At 42.3% G+C, this 18,840-nt stretch overlaps 1 protein-coding gene across 1 annotated transcript in view; it reads right to left on the reverse strand.

Annotated features, from left to right (window-relative positions):
- Nucleotides 1–10,952: 10,952 nt before the first annotated feature.
- Nucleotides 10,953–18,840, reverse strand: part of LOC145343030 (leucine-rich repeat-containing protein 2-like) — a 62,745-nt gene continuing 54,857 nt past the window's right edge. Inside the window, exons 7-9 of the mRNA XM_080188773.1 lie at nt 17,463–17,615; nt 14,278–14,414; nt 10,953–13,226 (exon numbers count right to left, since the gene is read on the reverse strand). Coding sequence (XP_080044899.1) covers nt 13,177–13,226; nt 14,278–14,414; nt 17,463–17,615 — 340 coding nt within the window. The 3' untranslated portion in view covers nt 10,953–13,176. The remainder of the gene's footprint in view (nt 13,227–14,277; nt 14,415–17,462; nt 17,616–18,840) is intronic.

Genomic DNA, 18,840 nt, shown 5'->3' on the forward strand with positions numbered 1-18,840 from the left:
AAAGCCAACATTTATTGCCCTCTATAACTACCCTTGAGAAAGTTAGCTGCCTTCTTGAATCACTGCAGTGTAGATACAGCCACAATACTGATAGGGAGGGTGTTCCAGGATTTTGATATAGCAACAATCAAGGAATGGTGATGTAGTTCAAGTAACGATGGTGTGTGACTTAGAGAGGAATGTTGGTGTAGATGCAAGTGTTCTTATGCTCTAATGCTTCTAGGTATTAGAGGTCATGCTTTGAAATTGCTGTCGAAGGGGTTCCTCAGGGCAATTCCCTAAGGCCAACCATCTTCAGCTGCTTTATCAATGACCTTTCTTCCATCCTAAGGTCAGCTGTGGGGAAGATTCACATCTTCTCAGATATGGACAGAGTCCATGTCCAAAGAAGTCAGAGGCTAGGAATCCTGAGGTGAGTAACTCACCTGACTCCCCAAAGCCTGTCCACAATCTACAAAGGGACAAGTCAGGAATGTAATGGAATATTGCTTGCTTGGAGCTGCAACAGCAGTCAAGAAGCTTGACACCATCCAGGACAGAGCAGCTCAGTGATTGGCACTCTGTTCACATTCATTCCCTCCACCACAAATGCACAGAAGCAGCAGTGTGTACCACCTACAAGATGCACTGCAGGAACTCACCAAATCTCCTTTAGACAGTATTTCCGAAACTCACAATCACTACTTTCCAGTAAGATGATGGCATTCGATACCTGTGAATGCCACCACCTGGGAAATCCCTCTCAAACCATTCACCACCCTGACTTGGAAATATATTGCTGTCCCTTAACTTTCACTGGGTCAAAATCCTGGAACTCCATGCCTAACACCTTCGTGGCTGTACCTAACCATATAGACTGCAGTGATTCAAGAAGGTAGTTCACCCCCAACTTCACAAGGACAATTAGGGTCGAGCAATAAATACCCGCTTAGCCAGTGAAGCCCACATCCCTTGAATGAATAAAAAAAGAGGTTTGGTGAGATGCTGCAATTCATCTTATAGATGGCACACACTGCTGCTACTCTGTGTCAGTGGAGGCAGTGAATATTGAGGTAGCGGGTAGTGTGCTGATCAAATGGGCTGTTTTGGATGGTGTTGAGCTTTGAATGTTGTTGGAGCTGCACTTAACCAGCCAAGTATAGAGTGTGGGGGTGGTGAATAAGAGGAATATTGTAGGGGAGGGGAAGATGGAACTAAAGGATTGGGGGAGAGAGAGTGGAAAGGAGCTCAGAATGAGGGAAAGGAGAAACAAGGGCCCAGCCAAGCCAGGGTATGAGGTTCGGGGAGGCAGGGGCGGGGGGATGGTGGGGTTTGATGTGCCAACAATGAAGCTCCTACTACTGGACCCTGGAGGCAATGAGGGTCTCCCTCATCCAATGTCCCTGTCCGACCCTGGCCACAGGATACCTAGCTCCTTTAGCATCCTCCCCGTCCTCCTCCTCCTCTGCACCATCCTGGTCCCCCTCTGATGAGGCAGCATATTCTTCCTCCTTCACCATATCACCCTGCTGCCATGCAAGATTGTGCAATACACAATAAGCAGTCACTATAGGTGTCATCCTCTGGATGCTATATCGTAATGTCCTGCCAGAGTGATCCAAGCCACACAACTGCAAATTGAGGAGACCTATGCACCACTCGATGATGCTCTTGGTGGCAGAGTGGGCCTCATGGCAATGGGTTTCCAACTTGGTCTGGGGTCACCTCACAGGCATTATCAGCTATGATGATGGTAGCTTTTAGCCCCGCTAGCCATTCCCTCAGCCGAGGTTGACCTCGAACATGTCAGTATTTCGACTGTCCCAGAATATATGAGTTGTGCTCGTTCTAAGGATTGCGTGCGCAGAATGTTCAAGAGGTGATCGCACACCAGCTAGATGTCCATGGAGTGGTATCCCTCATGTTCATGAAGCACATTCCATCTTGAAACAGGGCCAAAAAGGGCAACATGGGTGCCATCTTTTATGCCCCCTCCCCAGGCATCCCGGTGATGGCAGAGAATCCCTCAGCTTTGACAGCCTGATGGGCCTGGTCCAGGCAGATGGTGATGTAATCATGTCCGGGCATACAGGGCATCTGACACTTTACAAATGCACCTGTACATGAAAGTTTGAGAAATTTTGCAGAGGTTCCCATTCAAGCCCTGGAACAATGCAGATGCATAAAACTTCAAGGCAGCTGTGACTTTCACAGCCACCAAAAGCGGATGCCCTCCTCCTCCTTCAGGTGCCAGGTGATCTCAAACCTGGCACAGATGCAGCACTATCTTCCTACAAAGGTGCAGTCTTTGGCAGCATGTGTTGTCTGACAGTTCATTGAATGACCAGCATCCCCTCTACAGCTATAGCCTACAGAATGGCTGGCTTCATACCCTCTCTTCAGCCTGATGGGTGGCCAGTGCCAGAGCCGCTGTGGTGGCCCCCTAATGTTTGGGGTCTGTCCCTTGTGGTGCTGGATTAGGGATGGGCTAACCCTGGTGGTGTTGCCAACACCTACCTGCCTCGGCAGCTGACAATATTATGAAGGCTAGCTGGCCTGGCTGTAAGCCAGTATTCATCTTTTCTCTGTGGGGAGGATAGAGAAGGGGGAGGATAGAGAGAGAGAGACTCAGCATCATCAAACACCCTATGGCCCTCAATCCTGAGTCATGTACTGTTGTAGGTGGACGAACCCTCTCCATTGCAGCTGACCAACACATTACATTACTTCCTCCAAGAGTGATAGCAGGGTCACAGACACTGGCCCCTGCTCCCTCAGATTCATCCATGCCCTCTGGGTTGCATGATCCCAACCTCACTCAGTGTCGTCACATTCTTAACTGCAGTGTGGCCACACAAGTCACAGGCAACATTTCCACTCGTGCCTGGCTGTTATGCACTCCCCCTCCCCCTAGAAAGCCAGGATATTCCAGACTCCCACCTCACTTGACAACTCTCTCCACTAGGTGAACTGGTGACAGCTCATTGGTGCTTCAACTCTCAGGCATCAGTTATGTTCCCATCCACGTGGAGAACCCATGTTTGGAACAGCAAGATGTCTATGATGGGCTCCGCTGAACTCTGCCTGCATTTCCCTGGGAACACAGTGGAGGGTGGCTCATGGAGGGACCCTGGCCTTCCTCTTTGAGCTGTGTCCAGAATGTGTGTGCTGGGGAAGTGAAACCACTGCTGAGGAGTTATGGGCTGTCATTCAGCACCTCATATCTCAGGGAGGTGGTGGGCAAGGCCTGCAGGTTTAGAAATCCTTTTGACTGCCCTGTAGATATGGCCAGATTGAACAGCTGTGGGGCTGAGACAAAAAAGACCCTTTTAATGGGGGCTCTATCACATGGGCTGACTGGCAGAATATGGTTCAGCTGATACTGACTGATGTGCTTGTTCACTTTACTCTCCTTGGCTGACCCCCTCCTTAACCAGGTCTGCAGTTGTGACTGACAGACATTGAAAGAGTTTATACATGGGCCACAGTAAGTCTGAAAGGGCAAAATCCCCAAAACGCCTGACGACTCCACTGAATAGGAGCAGTTCATGGAGGTGTGCCAACAGGTCAGGGTCGCCGACAGAACCATGGGCAAGCCCAGTGTACCTGTGGATTCCTTTGAGTGTAATGCAGACTGGCAGATGGACAGGGAGCATGACATTATCATTGGGGACGGATGTATCACAGGAGAAACATGCAACTGACATGAAGCTACATAATGATAGGTCAGTTGCCTGAGGGTGGCATCTTGATGATTTCACTGAACTCTTCCCCCAGGCCCCTGTCCTGGGGGGAGGTGCAGAACCCGAGGCCACCCCCGAACCACCAGCACAGACGCTGCTGCCCACAGGTGCTTTGCAAGACCCCATTACATCCCAGTATAACTTTCAAGTGGCGACTTATCTCTCCTTCAGTGCCCAGTTCACCAGGCCCCTGCTTTTCAGGGCTTGTATCAATTCACAGCTGAGTCACCTCTGGCTGGAGTATCCATTGAATCGGCCATTTAAATATTTATGTGTCTTCCACCCGCTTTGGCCGGGAACCCAATCGGGGCCAGCAGCACGGCCTGCGAGAGTCACAACGGGTTTGGCCACTAGTACGGACGCCGTTTTTCTGCTGACTCCCAATTGCCTGAGCCATCGCTGTACACGCTGGGAGCTAGCAGACCTGGAAAATTCATCTCCGTTCCCTCCCCATCGTGAATACCCAGCTCACTCTGTAATACAACATTCCAGAGTCTCCCTCTATTTAACTAATATTCTGTTTTCCTGTACTTCCCGTCAAAGTGGAAAACCTTTCAGTTTCCCACATTAAACTCCATCTGCTAATATTTTGCCCACTCAATTAACCTACCTATATCCCTTTGCAGACTCTTGTTTAACCTGCACAAATTACTGTCAAATGAGTTAAATTAACCTCTTAGACCATAATTAGTATTTATAGTTTTTTATAGCATTAATGTTCCACTTTGGTCACATGAATGATCCTACAATCTGATGACTTAATTAAAAAATGCATTGCCCTTGCAGGGTTTCCATAAAATAAAAGATCTGGTGTAACAATATAAGTTACCTTTGCTTTGAAATATGTAATTTTGAAAATTTGTGGGAGTGCCAGTGTGAAATGTAACTTTGACCAGAAGTTTGTTTGGTCAACCTTATGATTTGCTGTTTCAATAGTGGGTGTGGTGAGATTATATTTGTCTTTTGTAGCATTACACACAGTATTGGTAATGAGTGCAGCTAACGATTGTGATTTGTACATACAAGATGCCACATCTATTGTATTTAAAAGCAACTGTTAAGCCACAGTGTGTTGGACTTCATCCCAGTCTTCAGAAAGTATACTCAAGTTAGTACAATTAGCTTTTACTTTACAAGTTTCACCTGTAAATGATTTACCTGACTCAATTTACTTAGAAACTGCTTTATTAAAACAAAATCCTCCAACTTGCATTAAACAGCATTTAGCAGTACAGTGAATAACAGTTTCAGTCAATAGCTTAATCCATCTTTGGGCTAAGCCTGCTGATTTCCGCCTCTATAACATTACCCAACTTCGTGCCTTCTCAATTTATCTGATGCTGAAACTCTTATGCATGCCTTTGTTATCTCTAGAATTGACTACTACAATGCTGCTCTCCCACTTTCTACTCTCTGAAAGCTTGAAGTCACCCAAAGGTCTGCTCTCCTTGTCTTAAGTAGCACCATTTCCCATTCCCCATTACCTCTATACTCACTGGCCTACATTGGCTCCTGCTCAAACAAGACCTTAATTATAAAATCCTCATCCTTGCTTACAAATCCCTCCCTATTGCTACAATCTCTTCCAACCCCACAACATTCTGAGAATCCTGCTCACCTTTTATTCTGATCTTCTGGCATTCAATGATTTTAATTGGTCCACCATTAGTAGGCATACCTTCAAATGTCGAGTCCCCAAGCTCTGGTGTAACCCTCCCTATATCTCTCTGCCTCTGTTCCTTTAAGGCACACCTATTTCTTTGAGCAAGCTTTTGGTCAACTGACCTAAATATCTCCTTATGTGACTCAGTGTTGTGTTTTGCTTTATAATGCACTCCAAGCATTTATTACATTAAAACTACAATAGAAGTTATTCTTATTGTTTGCAACACTGATTTTGTTCATTTGTATAGTATGCCACAGTGTGTTGACAGTGCACTTTAAATTTCTTTGAAATGTATCATGGAGTGAGTTCTTAACCTTGGCCTATATGTGGAAGACAATAAGCAAGTGAGACATGGAGCAAATTTGAAAGTGGTATGGGGGGGTGCTCATTAAGTAAAGTGGGTGGCCTTGCCAGCCAGCCCAACATATCTGGCCTATTACAGTTGGCAGGAAAGGCATCAGGCACCCCCCTGCCCTTGGGCCTATTGAGGACTTAAGTGGCCAGCTAATGGCTTGCTAGGTCATTGCAGAGGGCACTAAGAGTCTATCACATTGCTATTCATCTGGAGTCACATATAGGCCAGACTGGGTGAGGATGACAGATTTCCTTTCCTAAAGTGTATCAGTGAATTGAATGGGCTTTTTCAATATCCAATGGTAGTTGTCATGGTCACCATTACTGAGACTAGGTTTATATCCCAGATTTATTAATTGAATTTAAATACCAGTGTGAAATTTAAACCCATGTCCTCCAGAACATCAGCCTGGGCATCTGCATTACTAGCACATAGTCACCACCTCCTGTATAACCCACCAAAACACATCGTTGAGGTTCAGTTGTGAAAGGGTCTAAACTCAGTAATACTGAAAAACTGCCCCCACTGCTGTTGTTTCAAATGCAGGTGGTGACTATTTCCAGAAGCAGAGAGGCATATCCTTGTGTTATCATTAAAGGACTGCCAGGACTCCAAGAATACAGCTAAAGACAGTCTTGAAAGCACTTCTTGTTCTGAAGGTGCAGACTGCTCTATATCCACACAGCTTGTTGTGAAGCCACAGCCTGCAGTCTGGCCAGTTTGAAAAGACCCATTGGCCACTGAGGTTGACATTCTGAAGGTTGGAGAAATGAGGCACTAGTTGACATGGCAGTAGGAAAATCCCAGGTAGCCTCATGGTTCAGGAATAACTTTCTGCAGACTCTCCTCTAGGCTGCTCAGGTGGCCTTCTTCCCCAGGAAAAGAAGGTGATCTCCATGACTAATCAAGCCAACCTGGATGGAGGTCACAGAGGAGGTCAGCAGCAGGGGGTCATCCAGAGAACCTGATGTCAGTTCTGTGAGCATGTGAATTAGCTTATCTGATCCATCAAAGTGAGTGCCACACAACTCAATACTCTTCAGAGCTTACAAATGGTCAAATGCGAAGATGTGGTGCAAAAACAGAAGATGCTGGAAAATCACAGCAGGTCTGACAGCATCTGTGGAGAGAGAACAGAACTCATGTTTCAAGTCTGGATGACTCTTCGTCATATCTGCTGAGATTTTCCAGCATTTTTTGTTCTTGTTTCAAATTCCAGCATCTGCAGTAACTTGTTTTTATCTTAGTGAAGATGTTGCTGTTGGGGGAGAGAAAGCTCAATTCACAGGATCTCCTCTAAGAGGAATGAATGCAGATCCGTCAATGGGTGCTTGCCTGTCATTGACTAGTGACTGCATCGAGGTTGCTCCAGAGTAGTTGAAAGACAACTGCATTTGAGGATCCCAGAATGAACATTTAGTCTGCCACATGCTAAGGTATTGTGCTTGTCTTTGTCAGGCCACTAACACTGTGCTCCTTTGTCTCTGCAGGAAAATGATCCTACAGAGCAAAACAAAGGGCCCAGAGAGCAGAAGGCACCATTGCTTCCATCCTTACACCAATAGAAGAGGAGACACTGGTACTGATGTGGCAGAATGATGTATGCTCCATTGTGGACACCAAGGCAGGAATGTGGGCATAGAGTGAGTAACTTCATGGTTGTATAGAGGGATTTGCTTCTGTGTCCTCCATTGCACATACAATCCAAACACCAGCTGATATTGGAAGGGAAATATCCTTTGATCTTTCTATTCACTCTCATTGGTCAACCACATGAACAGAGAACTCCTGTTTTCAGAGGACAGTCATCTAGCTCTAAGGAGGAGGGGAGGACCTCAGAGATTGCACCCTCACATCTTCCCTTACACCTTCTACCAGAGCAGATACTCTCACCTTGATGGGTATCCATTCATGCTTAGATTCTAGGTCACAAGTTGGTGAGCACCTCACAGATGCATCTGAGCATCTGATGGAGACTGTGACAGCTGAGGCAATTGACAGACAGATGACTGTGGGAGGCAAAGCCCCAAGCTGATTCACTGACTGATGACATGCCTCTGGAGATGTCAGTGAGGTGGCAGATGCTGATCATTCAACATGAGGTGAGTGATGATTTGGTGGAGATTCAAGATGATATCTGCATAGAGGCTTAGTTAGTAGAGGAGTCTGTCCTGGTCATGAGTACTGCCTTTGTCTGTACGTGTGGCCTCCTCCACCAAGAGATTGTTGAATTTACCTGGACAGGGAGATCTAGCAGATCATTTCATGAATGCTGGAGATACGTGCAGATCTGCATGTCATCATCTATGTGAAGGAGAGGAAGCCCTGCAGCGAGGGTCTACAGACAGATAATGAGATAACTCCTGATGTCTGAGTGTCATTTTGGTGCAAGGAGAAAGAAGTGTTCTAGTTTAGTCCAATAGCTGTACTGCTCTAGCCTTTCTGTCAAGGCATGCTGCACCACCCAGTAGATGACAAAGTCTTGATCTAATCAGCCACTTCTTTGCAGCTTTCATACATCTGTCATAGCCCCAGAGCACTATGCATTCAATTGAGACAATCACATAAAAACACAGTCTCTGTGCGTTTAGGTGCCTTAATTAGCTTTATGTCAGATCTCTACATCCTTTTTTCTCACTATGTCATCTGCCCCTCGTAAAATTTAATTTGACTTGTTGACCTTGAAACTCTGATCCAACCAACTTCAGCATGGAATATTAAACACTTCCTGCCCCCTATCTCCAAAGCCATCCTCAAAGTGTTTGAAAAACCCCAGTTCTCTTGTCCATGGAATCTAGACCAGTTCAATGTAGTTCAGTTTTATTCATTAGCATCTTTGTTGTTAATACGATATAGACAACCAAAATGCTTGCACTTAGGCATGGTACAATCTGTCACACAGAATAACAAAATCCAAGAAGCTCTACGCAGTTCCTTCTATCACTCAGTCCTGTGATAAATGGACTTTTCAAAGTTATTGTGAGAAAGCTGTCAGGCTTATTTGAAAGCAATCAGTTCGGTGCCAAAAAAAACAATTGTGAAGGGATTCAGAAATACCGGCGTAACATAGCAGAAGACTAGCATTTGACTAATAGTAAATTTGAATCTAATTAAAGCAAAGTTTCACTTAAGAATTTTAGTTATCTTGTTGGCTGGATTAATTCCATCAAAATTTTCTTTCACAGTTTCTGCCAAGAAACTAAGCATTATTACCAGATCACTTTCAAACCACATTTTACAAATCTAGAATTCATAACAGCAGATGGCAAAGAAGCAAATTCAAATTCAATCCCTGTACAAACCAGGATTCCCTGCCAAGATCCAACACAAAAACATTTTTGAAGCATGTTTTGTCCACCAAAAAATCCCAGCCTGTCCAGTTGGGTTGTGCCACACTGTAGAAACTCAGAGGGTACAAATGCCCCAGCAGATGAATTGAAACTCTTAAAAATATCATTGATGTATCCTTCCAAACTAAAAAATAAGAGGCTATCAACAAGTGGAACTGAAGAGGTGAATAACAGGCTGATCGATATTCAGTTTGATTCCTGTATTATGCACTGTGTTGCTTACTCGTGATGTTTCTCCCGTTCAATTTGAAATTCAAATAGCAGCTGCTATTGCCTCATGCATGAAGCATACTCTTATAATATTGAGCACTTTCTTTGTTTTTTGATCAGCATGGGCTAGGAGGGCTGAAGGGCCTGTTCCTGTGCTGTACTTTTCTTTGTTTTTGTTCGTTAGGGCCTTTGTAGGCTTTGTGTAGCAAGGTCTTGTAGCACAGTGGTAGCATCCCTGCCTCTGGATCAGAAATCCCAGGTTCAAGTCCCAATCCAAGACTTGATGACCCAGGAAGGTTGTCCATAATGTGAACAAACAGGTTGATTATCAACTGTGAATTCCTTCCAACATATGCCAATAGCAGGCAGTAAGACCGGGAGAAATTCCTGGTCAGTAGTATGACAAAAAGGAAATTGGGGATTCTTTCATCATTGTCCAAAACCACTACATACATGTTTAAGTATATGTTGTCACAAAAACTCAGGCTCCTTGGGGGAACAGGTTGGCTTGGTTGGCAGGATGACTGGCCTGGATCACATTGTTGCCAACAGCACAGAGTTTAATCCCCATTCTGGCTGGGATGGATTTGGGATCTGCCTCCTTGCCTCACCTGTGATGGAGATTGTGGTGCAATGGGTTAGATTTGCCTTCAGGCAGAGAACTGAGAAAGAAGGATCTGTGTGGTCTGTAAATTCTTTGTGAGAGTGGGTTGGAAATTAATATCTTGCAGGCAAAGGCTAGCTAGAAAAGGTGAATGAATATTTCAATTACAAATAATCCAGTTGGCAAGGTGATTTGCATCAAATGAGATCCTGATGTTATTTGATTTGGATTCATTCAGATGAATGCTCATCTTCTGAATTTTTATTCCAGCTTTTATGTCATTTCAAATTTCTCATTCTCTTTCTCTTTATCCTGCAATGATCCTTCTTTACCTTTCCATTAAAATCGCAGTCAAGAGAATGCCCATCGGGAATCCCAAGCCTGAGACTCAGACCTCTTTCTGTTTTGTGGGTAAGGATATAAACTTCCCCTTGGCCTCACATGGCTGCCAATAGCAAGGTCAGGACCTTAAAAGATCTGTTTCAAATCCAACAATTGCTCTTCAAAGTTTCTTCAGGATACAGACTTCAAAATTCTATACTTCCATCAATCTCAACTGATATCAGCAGCAGCTATTCCTCTATTATTTAATTGTAATCTTTCTTTGGTGCAATGGGAATTCAGGCCATGGGATTTGGGATCCCTAACATCACATTTCATGTTAACTGATCACTTTACAAATTATAGTGCAGCTATTAAAGGATAAAACCCCAGTGCAAATTATTCTCAGCCCATAAAATTGGCAACATGTGGCTTTAAAACCAAAATATGCAATAAACAATGAGTGAACTGGAGGCTTTTAATAGCCACATGGAATATATCCATGGGAATTGGAGTATTCATTAGTACAATGATTTTACAGTCTTAAAATTAAAATGAAAAAGAAAATAACTGATGCGTTTATAAAACCTCCCTTTTGGGTACCCTGCAAAAAAGAATTGCACTGCTGAACAGGAAGATCTCCTTTGTCCAATGTTAAATCATTTTATACATATTTTTGTGTCACAAGCCATAACATTTATCACAAAATGATTGACAAACTATCTGAAATGTAAGCATTTTTTGTATGTATTTAATTGAATTTCAAGTACATCAGAATAGTGAGGAATATTTTGCAACAAGCATTTGGCAGTTTATATCATCAGTTATTAATGTTAACCAGAATTGGTATATTGCTGAGCAATTTTCATACATTCTAATATATTTGTCATAAACAATCATAACATAAATACTTCACTTGAGCCTGGACCTTCTGGCTCAGAGGCAGGGATGCCACCCACTACACCACAAGACCTTCCTACACAGATCCTGCAAAGGCCCTAATGAAGAGCTCTATGCTGGAAGTGTGTGCTTCATTTATGAGGCAATAGCAGGGACAATGCCAACTACTATTTGAATAACTTGCAAAAATAAATTTAAACTGTTTAAAACATAATTTAAAAAATTAAGTTGCTACATATTAAATGTAATATAAACAAAATAACATTACAAGAAGTTAAAAAATATTCAAGCATATCCATTCTGCATTTTATGTATTTTTTAATTCGGTTCTTCCTTTTCCTATTTTCTTCTCCTAGGCTACCTCCACTGAAGTGGGAGAGAATTTCATAGATGGCAGCATCTGGGACTGCATTCCAGTGGCTATCCTTCATGCGTGAGCCTGAACGGTGAATGTCATTGGGGTACCACAGTCAAACTTAACCCTGCCCACATCTAACATTCGTACACATGCACTTCTAACTAGAGGTTACAAGACAGCTGTCACAACTGGGAACCACCATGAATGTTTCCCCTTCACTGGAACTTTGAAGGCAATTATAACGACCACTATTATTTCCCTGGCTGAGACTAGCAACTTTAACACTGGCCAAAAATTGAACACCAAGGGGGTTCCCTGGTTTGTATGGCAAAACAAATACTGTTCCGTTAAACTGTCTTTACAATTTAATTTCACATGCTACAGAAATTGAACTTTTTCCAAAGAGGAGCTGCATTTATTTTATTGAAATAATTCAGTCTGGAATATTAAATTCATATGGACAGTGATTAGTTGTGATATAAAAAGATTTGGTTTAGCTTCTGTGTTATGGTACTAAACAAGGGTCACAATCATTTACTTACAAATTATTTAAATTGGAGAGTATGATAGGAATTTCTAACTGTCTGTCACAAATTTAAACTTGTGACAATATTCAATAGATGAACATTTTGGATGCTTTTTGCTACTGCGGGTAAATAGAAACTGAGTTGCCATCATTAATAAAGGGGTTGCCAATGATGTAAAAAGGCACTGGAACCAAGTTTCTGCCTTTCCTGCTCTTATAAAGAGCATTCATAGATAGATTTCAGCAAAATGCATAAAGTGGGACTGTTTAGTATTCATAGTGACCTACCTGAAATAATTCAGCGATGCTACTGTCAACTGGGACAAGACCAGTTAGTGTATTTTACCAACTCCTTTTGCTGACAGCCACTAAACCTTGAAAGCTCAATTATTGTTCATTAGAAGAGAAAAACAACCAGATACTTTGGGGCTGTTTTGTAATATGTTCAGCAAATGAATAGGGTAGTTTATTTTTGTCTTCAGAGACTATGAGAAAGAAGGGAGATAAAGGAAGGCTGTGGTGATAGACCTTCACTCAATGGAGGGAGTAAATGGAAATAAAAACAGTGAAATCTTATTACAAACTCTAAAGAGTATCCTAAATTATCCTGTTGTATTTTTAACATTAAATACTGTCTTATATAAAGAGGAATAAATGTGTGAGCGCTGTTGAAATGCTTTCATTTTGCAATAAATGAAATACAACTGAGTGAGTGTGCTAAAATAGCTTTCCAATTGAGACAAGGTTCTGCTGCAGTATTATAAATTTAAAAATCAGGCCAAGAGAGACACATTTTTAATTTTTTTTTAACAATCTTTCTATTCTGTTCTAAAATAAGTATAATACATCCATGTTACAGACATCCAGATTATAACATTATTGCTTACCTTTAACATTTGGTCATGTAACCCTCTGAACATTTTACTTCCATCAACAAACCACCTCCTCTCAGCCACTGTACGTGCCATAAATCAAGACAATAGCAAAATGATGCTCTAATAGTCCTCTATACAGCTACATCTGATTATAAGTGAGTACTAGTATTCCATGGTCAGCTTTCTATAGCAATTTCTCACTGGAGTGGATAGATTCTTCACAAATCACACATCTTTTGTTCTCTTGCGATCCAGTTTACATTTTGATGAATTTTGGTAATGTATCTGGTCAGATCTGTAGGCTTAGTGATACCCTTGTAGTATAGGCCGGAGCTGTATCTGCAGCAAAGCAAAACAAAGATTGTTTTAGATTATCAAAAAATAATATGGATGTGGATTGGTTGTGGCTTTTTTTAAACTTTTTGCACCTTGACCACTTTCCTGGGGGACATTTGGGCAGCCTTCAGCTTTTCTGATATTCACCAGCCGGAACCAGTGAACTGCCACTGCACAGATATTTCAGGTATCCAGACTGGAACCTGCATTTAAACATGAAGTTGTTTTGTAGACAGAAGGAAAATATATAGGGGTCTTCACTGGGATCAATAATAGGAAGATTGCTTTTTGTCATTTATATTAATGATCGGAGGTAGACTGGAGCTAAAATTAGCTCCACCAGTTGGCATACCAATTCTCTGCCTCCATTCCACCTCTGTGTCATTATGTGGAACAAGGATCAGGGCTGGCAGGGCTATACACCTGCATATCGTGGGCTACTAATCAGGTTCATTGAGACCAATTAAATGAGTCTGACTGAGTTTTTCCAGTCAGCGTCCAGCAGGTGACAGGGATCCGGTTTAGGTGCCTGGAGAGGAGAACCCAGTGGCAGACTCGGGTGCTAGCAGTCCAAGTAGGCCTGGAGGCCCTCTGTGCCTGCCTGAGTGCAGCAGTAGCCACAGGCTGCACTGCAGGGAGGTTTCCCCAACCTGTCCCATTCTCTCCCACAGTGATGTCCTGGCTTATGACCATTTTTTTATTAAAGATTTTAAAAAGATGGAGAGAGTGCGCCTCAATTTTGAACTGCCCTCTTCCTTGCCTCTTTGCAGCCTGCTGCTGCTCTCAAGATGGACAGCCCCAGATTGGCCCTCCAGCTTCGAGAGCCACCTACCATCTTTAGTTGGACAATGAATCTGCCGATTGGCCACTGATTTGCTGCTGCTGAGGATAATCAAAAATAAGTAAAGGTTTTCCCCCCAGAGGCAGGTTTGTGAGCCAGAAACTGTCCCAAACTCTGTTTTCCACCCCAGAGGTATAATCCAGTCCTTTATCTTTACACCATTATGTCCCTTCTCTTCTAAAGAAGAGATTGTAAATTTATTCCAGCAGTTACCTCTCTCTTTCAAATCCTCAAAGTACATTTGCATCAAATCTTTTTCAAAGTCTTGGTGCTCGTCATCATCTTCAAAGAGTTGACTGAGCATCTCGTCTTCTAAGCTTTCGAGTGGATTTTCCCGCAGATCAATATATCTGTTAATAGGAAAGAGAAGAGGATTAATCCATTTACCGTATTGGATGTTGATTTTTTTAACATGTTGAAACAGATACGATTCTGAGGGGACTTGACAGGGTGGATGCTGAAAGGATGTTTCCCTTGTGGGAGGGACTAGAACTAGGAAGCACAATTTAAAAATAAGGGGTCTTCAATTTAAGATAGAGATAAAGATAATTTTTTATCTCTCAGGGGGTTTGACTTGATTTACAGTGAAAGGTATTGTTTTGTGTGCTATCCACACAAATCATTCCATACAAAGCTCACAAAGAGTCGTCACGCTCTGGTGCCATCTTGAAACATGGATATAGTCAATCCACAGTAAGATCAGTCCCACATCCCCATTCTCTCACAAGGATACTGACAAAAATTATCAGTAGAAATAGAGATGGTAGAGGTAATGCGTGGAGTGAAAACTGATAGAATGGGGCTATTGGAGAGATTGGCTATGCCTAGTGTGGATAAGTCACCATTTCTGGATAGTTTATATCCCAGGTTGCTAAAATAATTGGTACTGTTGTGAGTCTGTGGAATTCTCTTCCCCAGAGAGAGGAATATTTTTAAGGCAGAGCAAATGGATTCTTGACTAACAAGGGAGTCAAAGGCTATAGTGGGTAGCGAGGAAAGTGGAATTGAGACCACAATCAGATCAGCCATTATCTTATCAAGTGGTGGAACAACTTCAAAAGTCTGAGTGGCCTACTCCTGCTTCTAATTTGTACATTCATTTGTTATTCAGGACAATATCAAAACATTGAGCATTCTTTTATATATACTGTTGAATTTAGAAAAAGACATGTCTGACTGTGAGTTCTGCTTTAATTGGTATCATGGGATTTTTAAGCAACACTTTTACCAACATGACAAGTGTAGCAGTTCAGCTGAATGATATGGCCTTCAATAACACTGCAGTCTCTCAACACTAGATTATACACTTTATATCCCAGAATTGGATTTGAGCCCACAAACGAGAAGCAGGAGTGCAACCAGAATAAGCTGACACATAAACATCATCAGAGGCACGGTCTTAATGGTTCCCAAACTAAATCCAAAAAATCTTCCCAAATTTTCCAGCTGCTCACCTTATTAGTTCTGTGCCATCTCCTAACCAATCCTTCAAATCAATGGGGGAAAGATATTTAAAACATAATTAAATGTCGTTGTGATAAGAATTGTAGATTACAGGTACGGAAATTGATCGTGGCGGTAATGTTTTACGTAAAATTACATAGATTATACCACACAGAATTGTGCCCACCTGGGCCATGCTGGTGCTTATCATCCTCTTAAGGCCACCACCACACTTTTTTTGACCCTATCAATACAACTTTCCATTATTGCATTCCTCATGTGGTTATCTAGCTTCACCTTAAGTGCATCTCTGTTATTTGCCTCAATTACCCCTGGATAAATAAATCACTCCTGAATTCTTTACTTGATTTTCAGTGACCATCTTATCCATATGATGCCTAGTTATGGTGTCCTCCCTTCATAAATGGAAACAACTTCTCTGTGTCCAACCTACCAAACCTTCTCACAGTTTTAAAGATCTCTATTAGGTAATCTTGCAGCTTTCTCTTTTCTAGAGCAAAAATTCACAGCCTGTTCAATCTCCCCTGATGGGTATAGCTTCTCAATTCAGATATCATTCTAGTTCATCTTTTTTGTACTTTCTTATTTGTCGCTCTATCTTTCTTTAATTGAGATGTAAACTGTGCACAATACTTTAAATAAAGTTCTATTACCTACCAATTCTGCAAGCTTATTACAATGAAAATGGATGTGGATCAGCAGAATTACATATAGGAGAAAAATGGGAATCATAGCAGGCAGGGGTGGGGAGGTGCAGACCATGCAAACAGACCATGTTGACCTCTGGTAGGATTTTCCGGTTTTGGGTTGAGCATGGCTGGAAAATCCCGTCCAGAGTATAAAAACAAGAATATTATGATAACCTGTGTAATTGACTGGTTTGGTCCCAAACAGTGGCTTGACAGGTTAAGTTGTGCCAATGTTAACTAATAAACCTTCAGTTTCAAATCACTGCAGAAAACCATCCAGTAAAACCTTCGCAAGTTTAATGCCTCAGCATCTTTCATTTTGTTTTCTTGAGACTACTGTGTGCACCTTTGACTCGAATATTGAGTCAGAACCTTTAGCTCTATGCACCCCTTCTTCCAAACTCTCTTTTTAGCTGCATCTCTTCTTCAACAGCCTTCTCACAATCTATTTGATAGTCCTTTGATTATCTTTTCGAACAGTTCTCCAACTCCTGGTTGGTGTTCATCCCTTTTCCAGTTTTTGTGGAAACTTTTGTGGAAATTTTTGGGATGTTTGGCCTTGTTAACGATGTTCTGTAAGTCCAAAGTGATGCTGTTTTATGGACTTACCTGTGTTTACTAATATTGGACCCCAGGCCCCAGATCGCATCTTCCCAGCACTCTTGATGTAAGTGTTGTACATTCAGTACAACTTGCTCATTCAGTAAATGTTATTCATTCACGTGCACCAGTGGACATTCTATTAATGATTAACGTGCTGGAGTGGCCTTATAGCAATAGCGAGCCAAGTATTTAATGCCAGGATCCTTCAGCTTTGCCTGTGGCTCAGATTCTCTGGTGCCATTGCGGTGAATGGAGTTTTGGTTGACTGCCAAATTCTTCATTTTTGCTGGCAGCGGGGCAGGAAGGAACAAGATCAGAGAATCCCACCTTAAATCTTACCTTTGACACCAGGTAAGTTTTGTCAGTCAGAATCTTTACACTAAATGGACAATTGTAAAGCAATGAAATGTCCAAGGTAAGGTGGTAGGAGTGTTCTATTGGAACTGGTCCCATTACCCACTTTTCACATTAGCTGATTTCTGAGTCAGTTTCACAGTAGCATTAAGGACATTCTGAAAGTACCGGCTATTGGAGTTGAAGAATGAGCTTTTCTCTGAAGCAAAACCAGGGCTAAAAGGGAGAGGGAGAGTGTTTAAATATTTATACAAATGGGAAACGGAAAGATTGTATTGCAGCACTTACTTTAGATTGGGGTCAGTTGTCAGAGAAGTTGGTAACTTCTTTATGTCATCACCACTGACTGCCAGCATCTTCAGTTTAGTCAATCTGCACAAGACTTTGGGGAGGTAGGTCAGCTTGTTCTTCTGAAGGAACAGGGACTCTAGCTCACTAAGTCTGTAAATTATAAAAATAGCACACAATATTTGAAAAGCTTTATAAATGCAAATAATGGCTGCTTTTTAGTATTTTTACATCTAAGATTTTGAAGCCAATTATGCAGTTTTTAAAAATTTATTTATTTGTCACAAGTAGCCTTACATTAACATTGCAATGAAGTTACTGTGAAAATCCCCTATTCACCCACAGTCCTGCACCTGTTCGGGTACATTAAGGGAGAATTTAGCATGATCAATGCACCTAACCAGCACATCTTTTGGACTGTGGGAGGAAACCAAAACACCTGGAGGAAATCTACACAGACACGGGAAGAATGTGCAAACTCCACACAGACAATGACCCAAGATGAGAATCGGACCCAGGTCCCTGGCACGGTGTGGCAGCAGTGCTACACTGTGCCGTCCCTGTTCTGTTGCAGTAGTAATAGTCAGTAGTTAGTAGCACCTCCAGGGAAAGATCTCAACAAGAAATGCTTACAACATTTCATGGTTAGATATATTCTTTGTGCACTCTGAGCCAAGCAAGGGGTGTGATATGGGTGGAGTTCCCAATGAATTGCAGCTGGATGTGAAGAAATGATTTCTTCTCAAAGTTATGGCAACATGATCCTAAAATTAGATCTAGGCCAGTCAGGAGCAAAATAAGGAGGCACTTTTCACATAAAGGCTAATAGATAGCTGGACCTTTTTCCTGACACTTGGTGTACTTCAAAATGGGAAACTAACACTCCAGTTGAAAGAAGCAGGAACTGTAATCAAATAATTAAATCTGTTGAGTCACTTTCCATTAAATGTATCAGATCATTATAGGACCCCAATGCTATGTTTACGATCTAATATTTGGAGCATGTGCCACATACAGTCCGCCCATTGGTAACAGCCATTAAGCGGCCTGTCTAGTTGTCCTTAAATGGACCATCAGGGGCTGCTGAGTAAATGGGTGCTTTTTGCAGAGCCTGGAGGAGTGTGAAATATATTGAAAGTGGTGACAACAAGATGGGTAACACTGTGGCTGAGGTTAATTAGGAGAATGGAAATGGGGAACATATTGGCCTGGGCAGATATTTTAGTAAGGGGAGCTAAAAAATCAGAAATCAGACAGAAATTGATTGAAACTAATTTTAGCAAGGAGTAGGCTTTTCTTTCGGGGGGGGGTGCGGGGAGGGGAGAGGGAGAGTGAGGCTTGCTGGTTGCAGCTGGAGTTACTTGGCAAGGTTGGGAGG

The sequence above is a fragment of the Carcharhinus amblyrhynchos genome, chromosome 5, assembly GCF_965287045.1.
Source record: "Carcharhinus amblyrhynchos chromosome 5, sCarAmb.v2.hapA, whole genome shotgun sequence".
In the NCBI taxonomy this organism is placed as follows: Eukaryota; Metazoa; Chordata; class Chondrichthyes; order Carcharhiniformes; family Carcharhinidae; genus Carcharhinus; species Carcharhinus amblyrhynchos.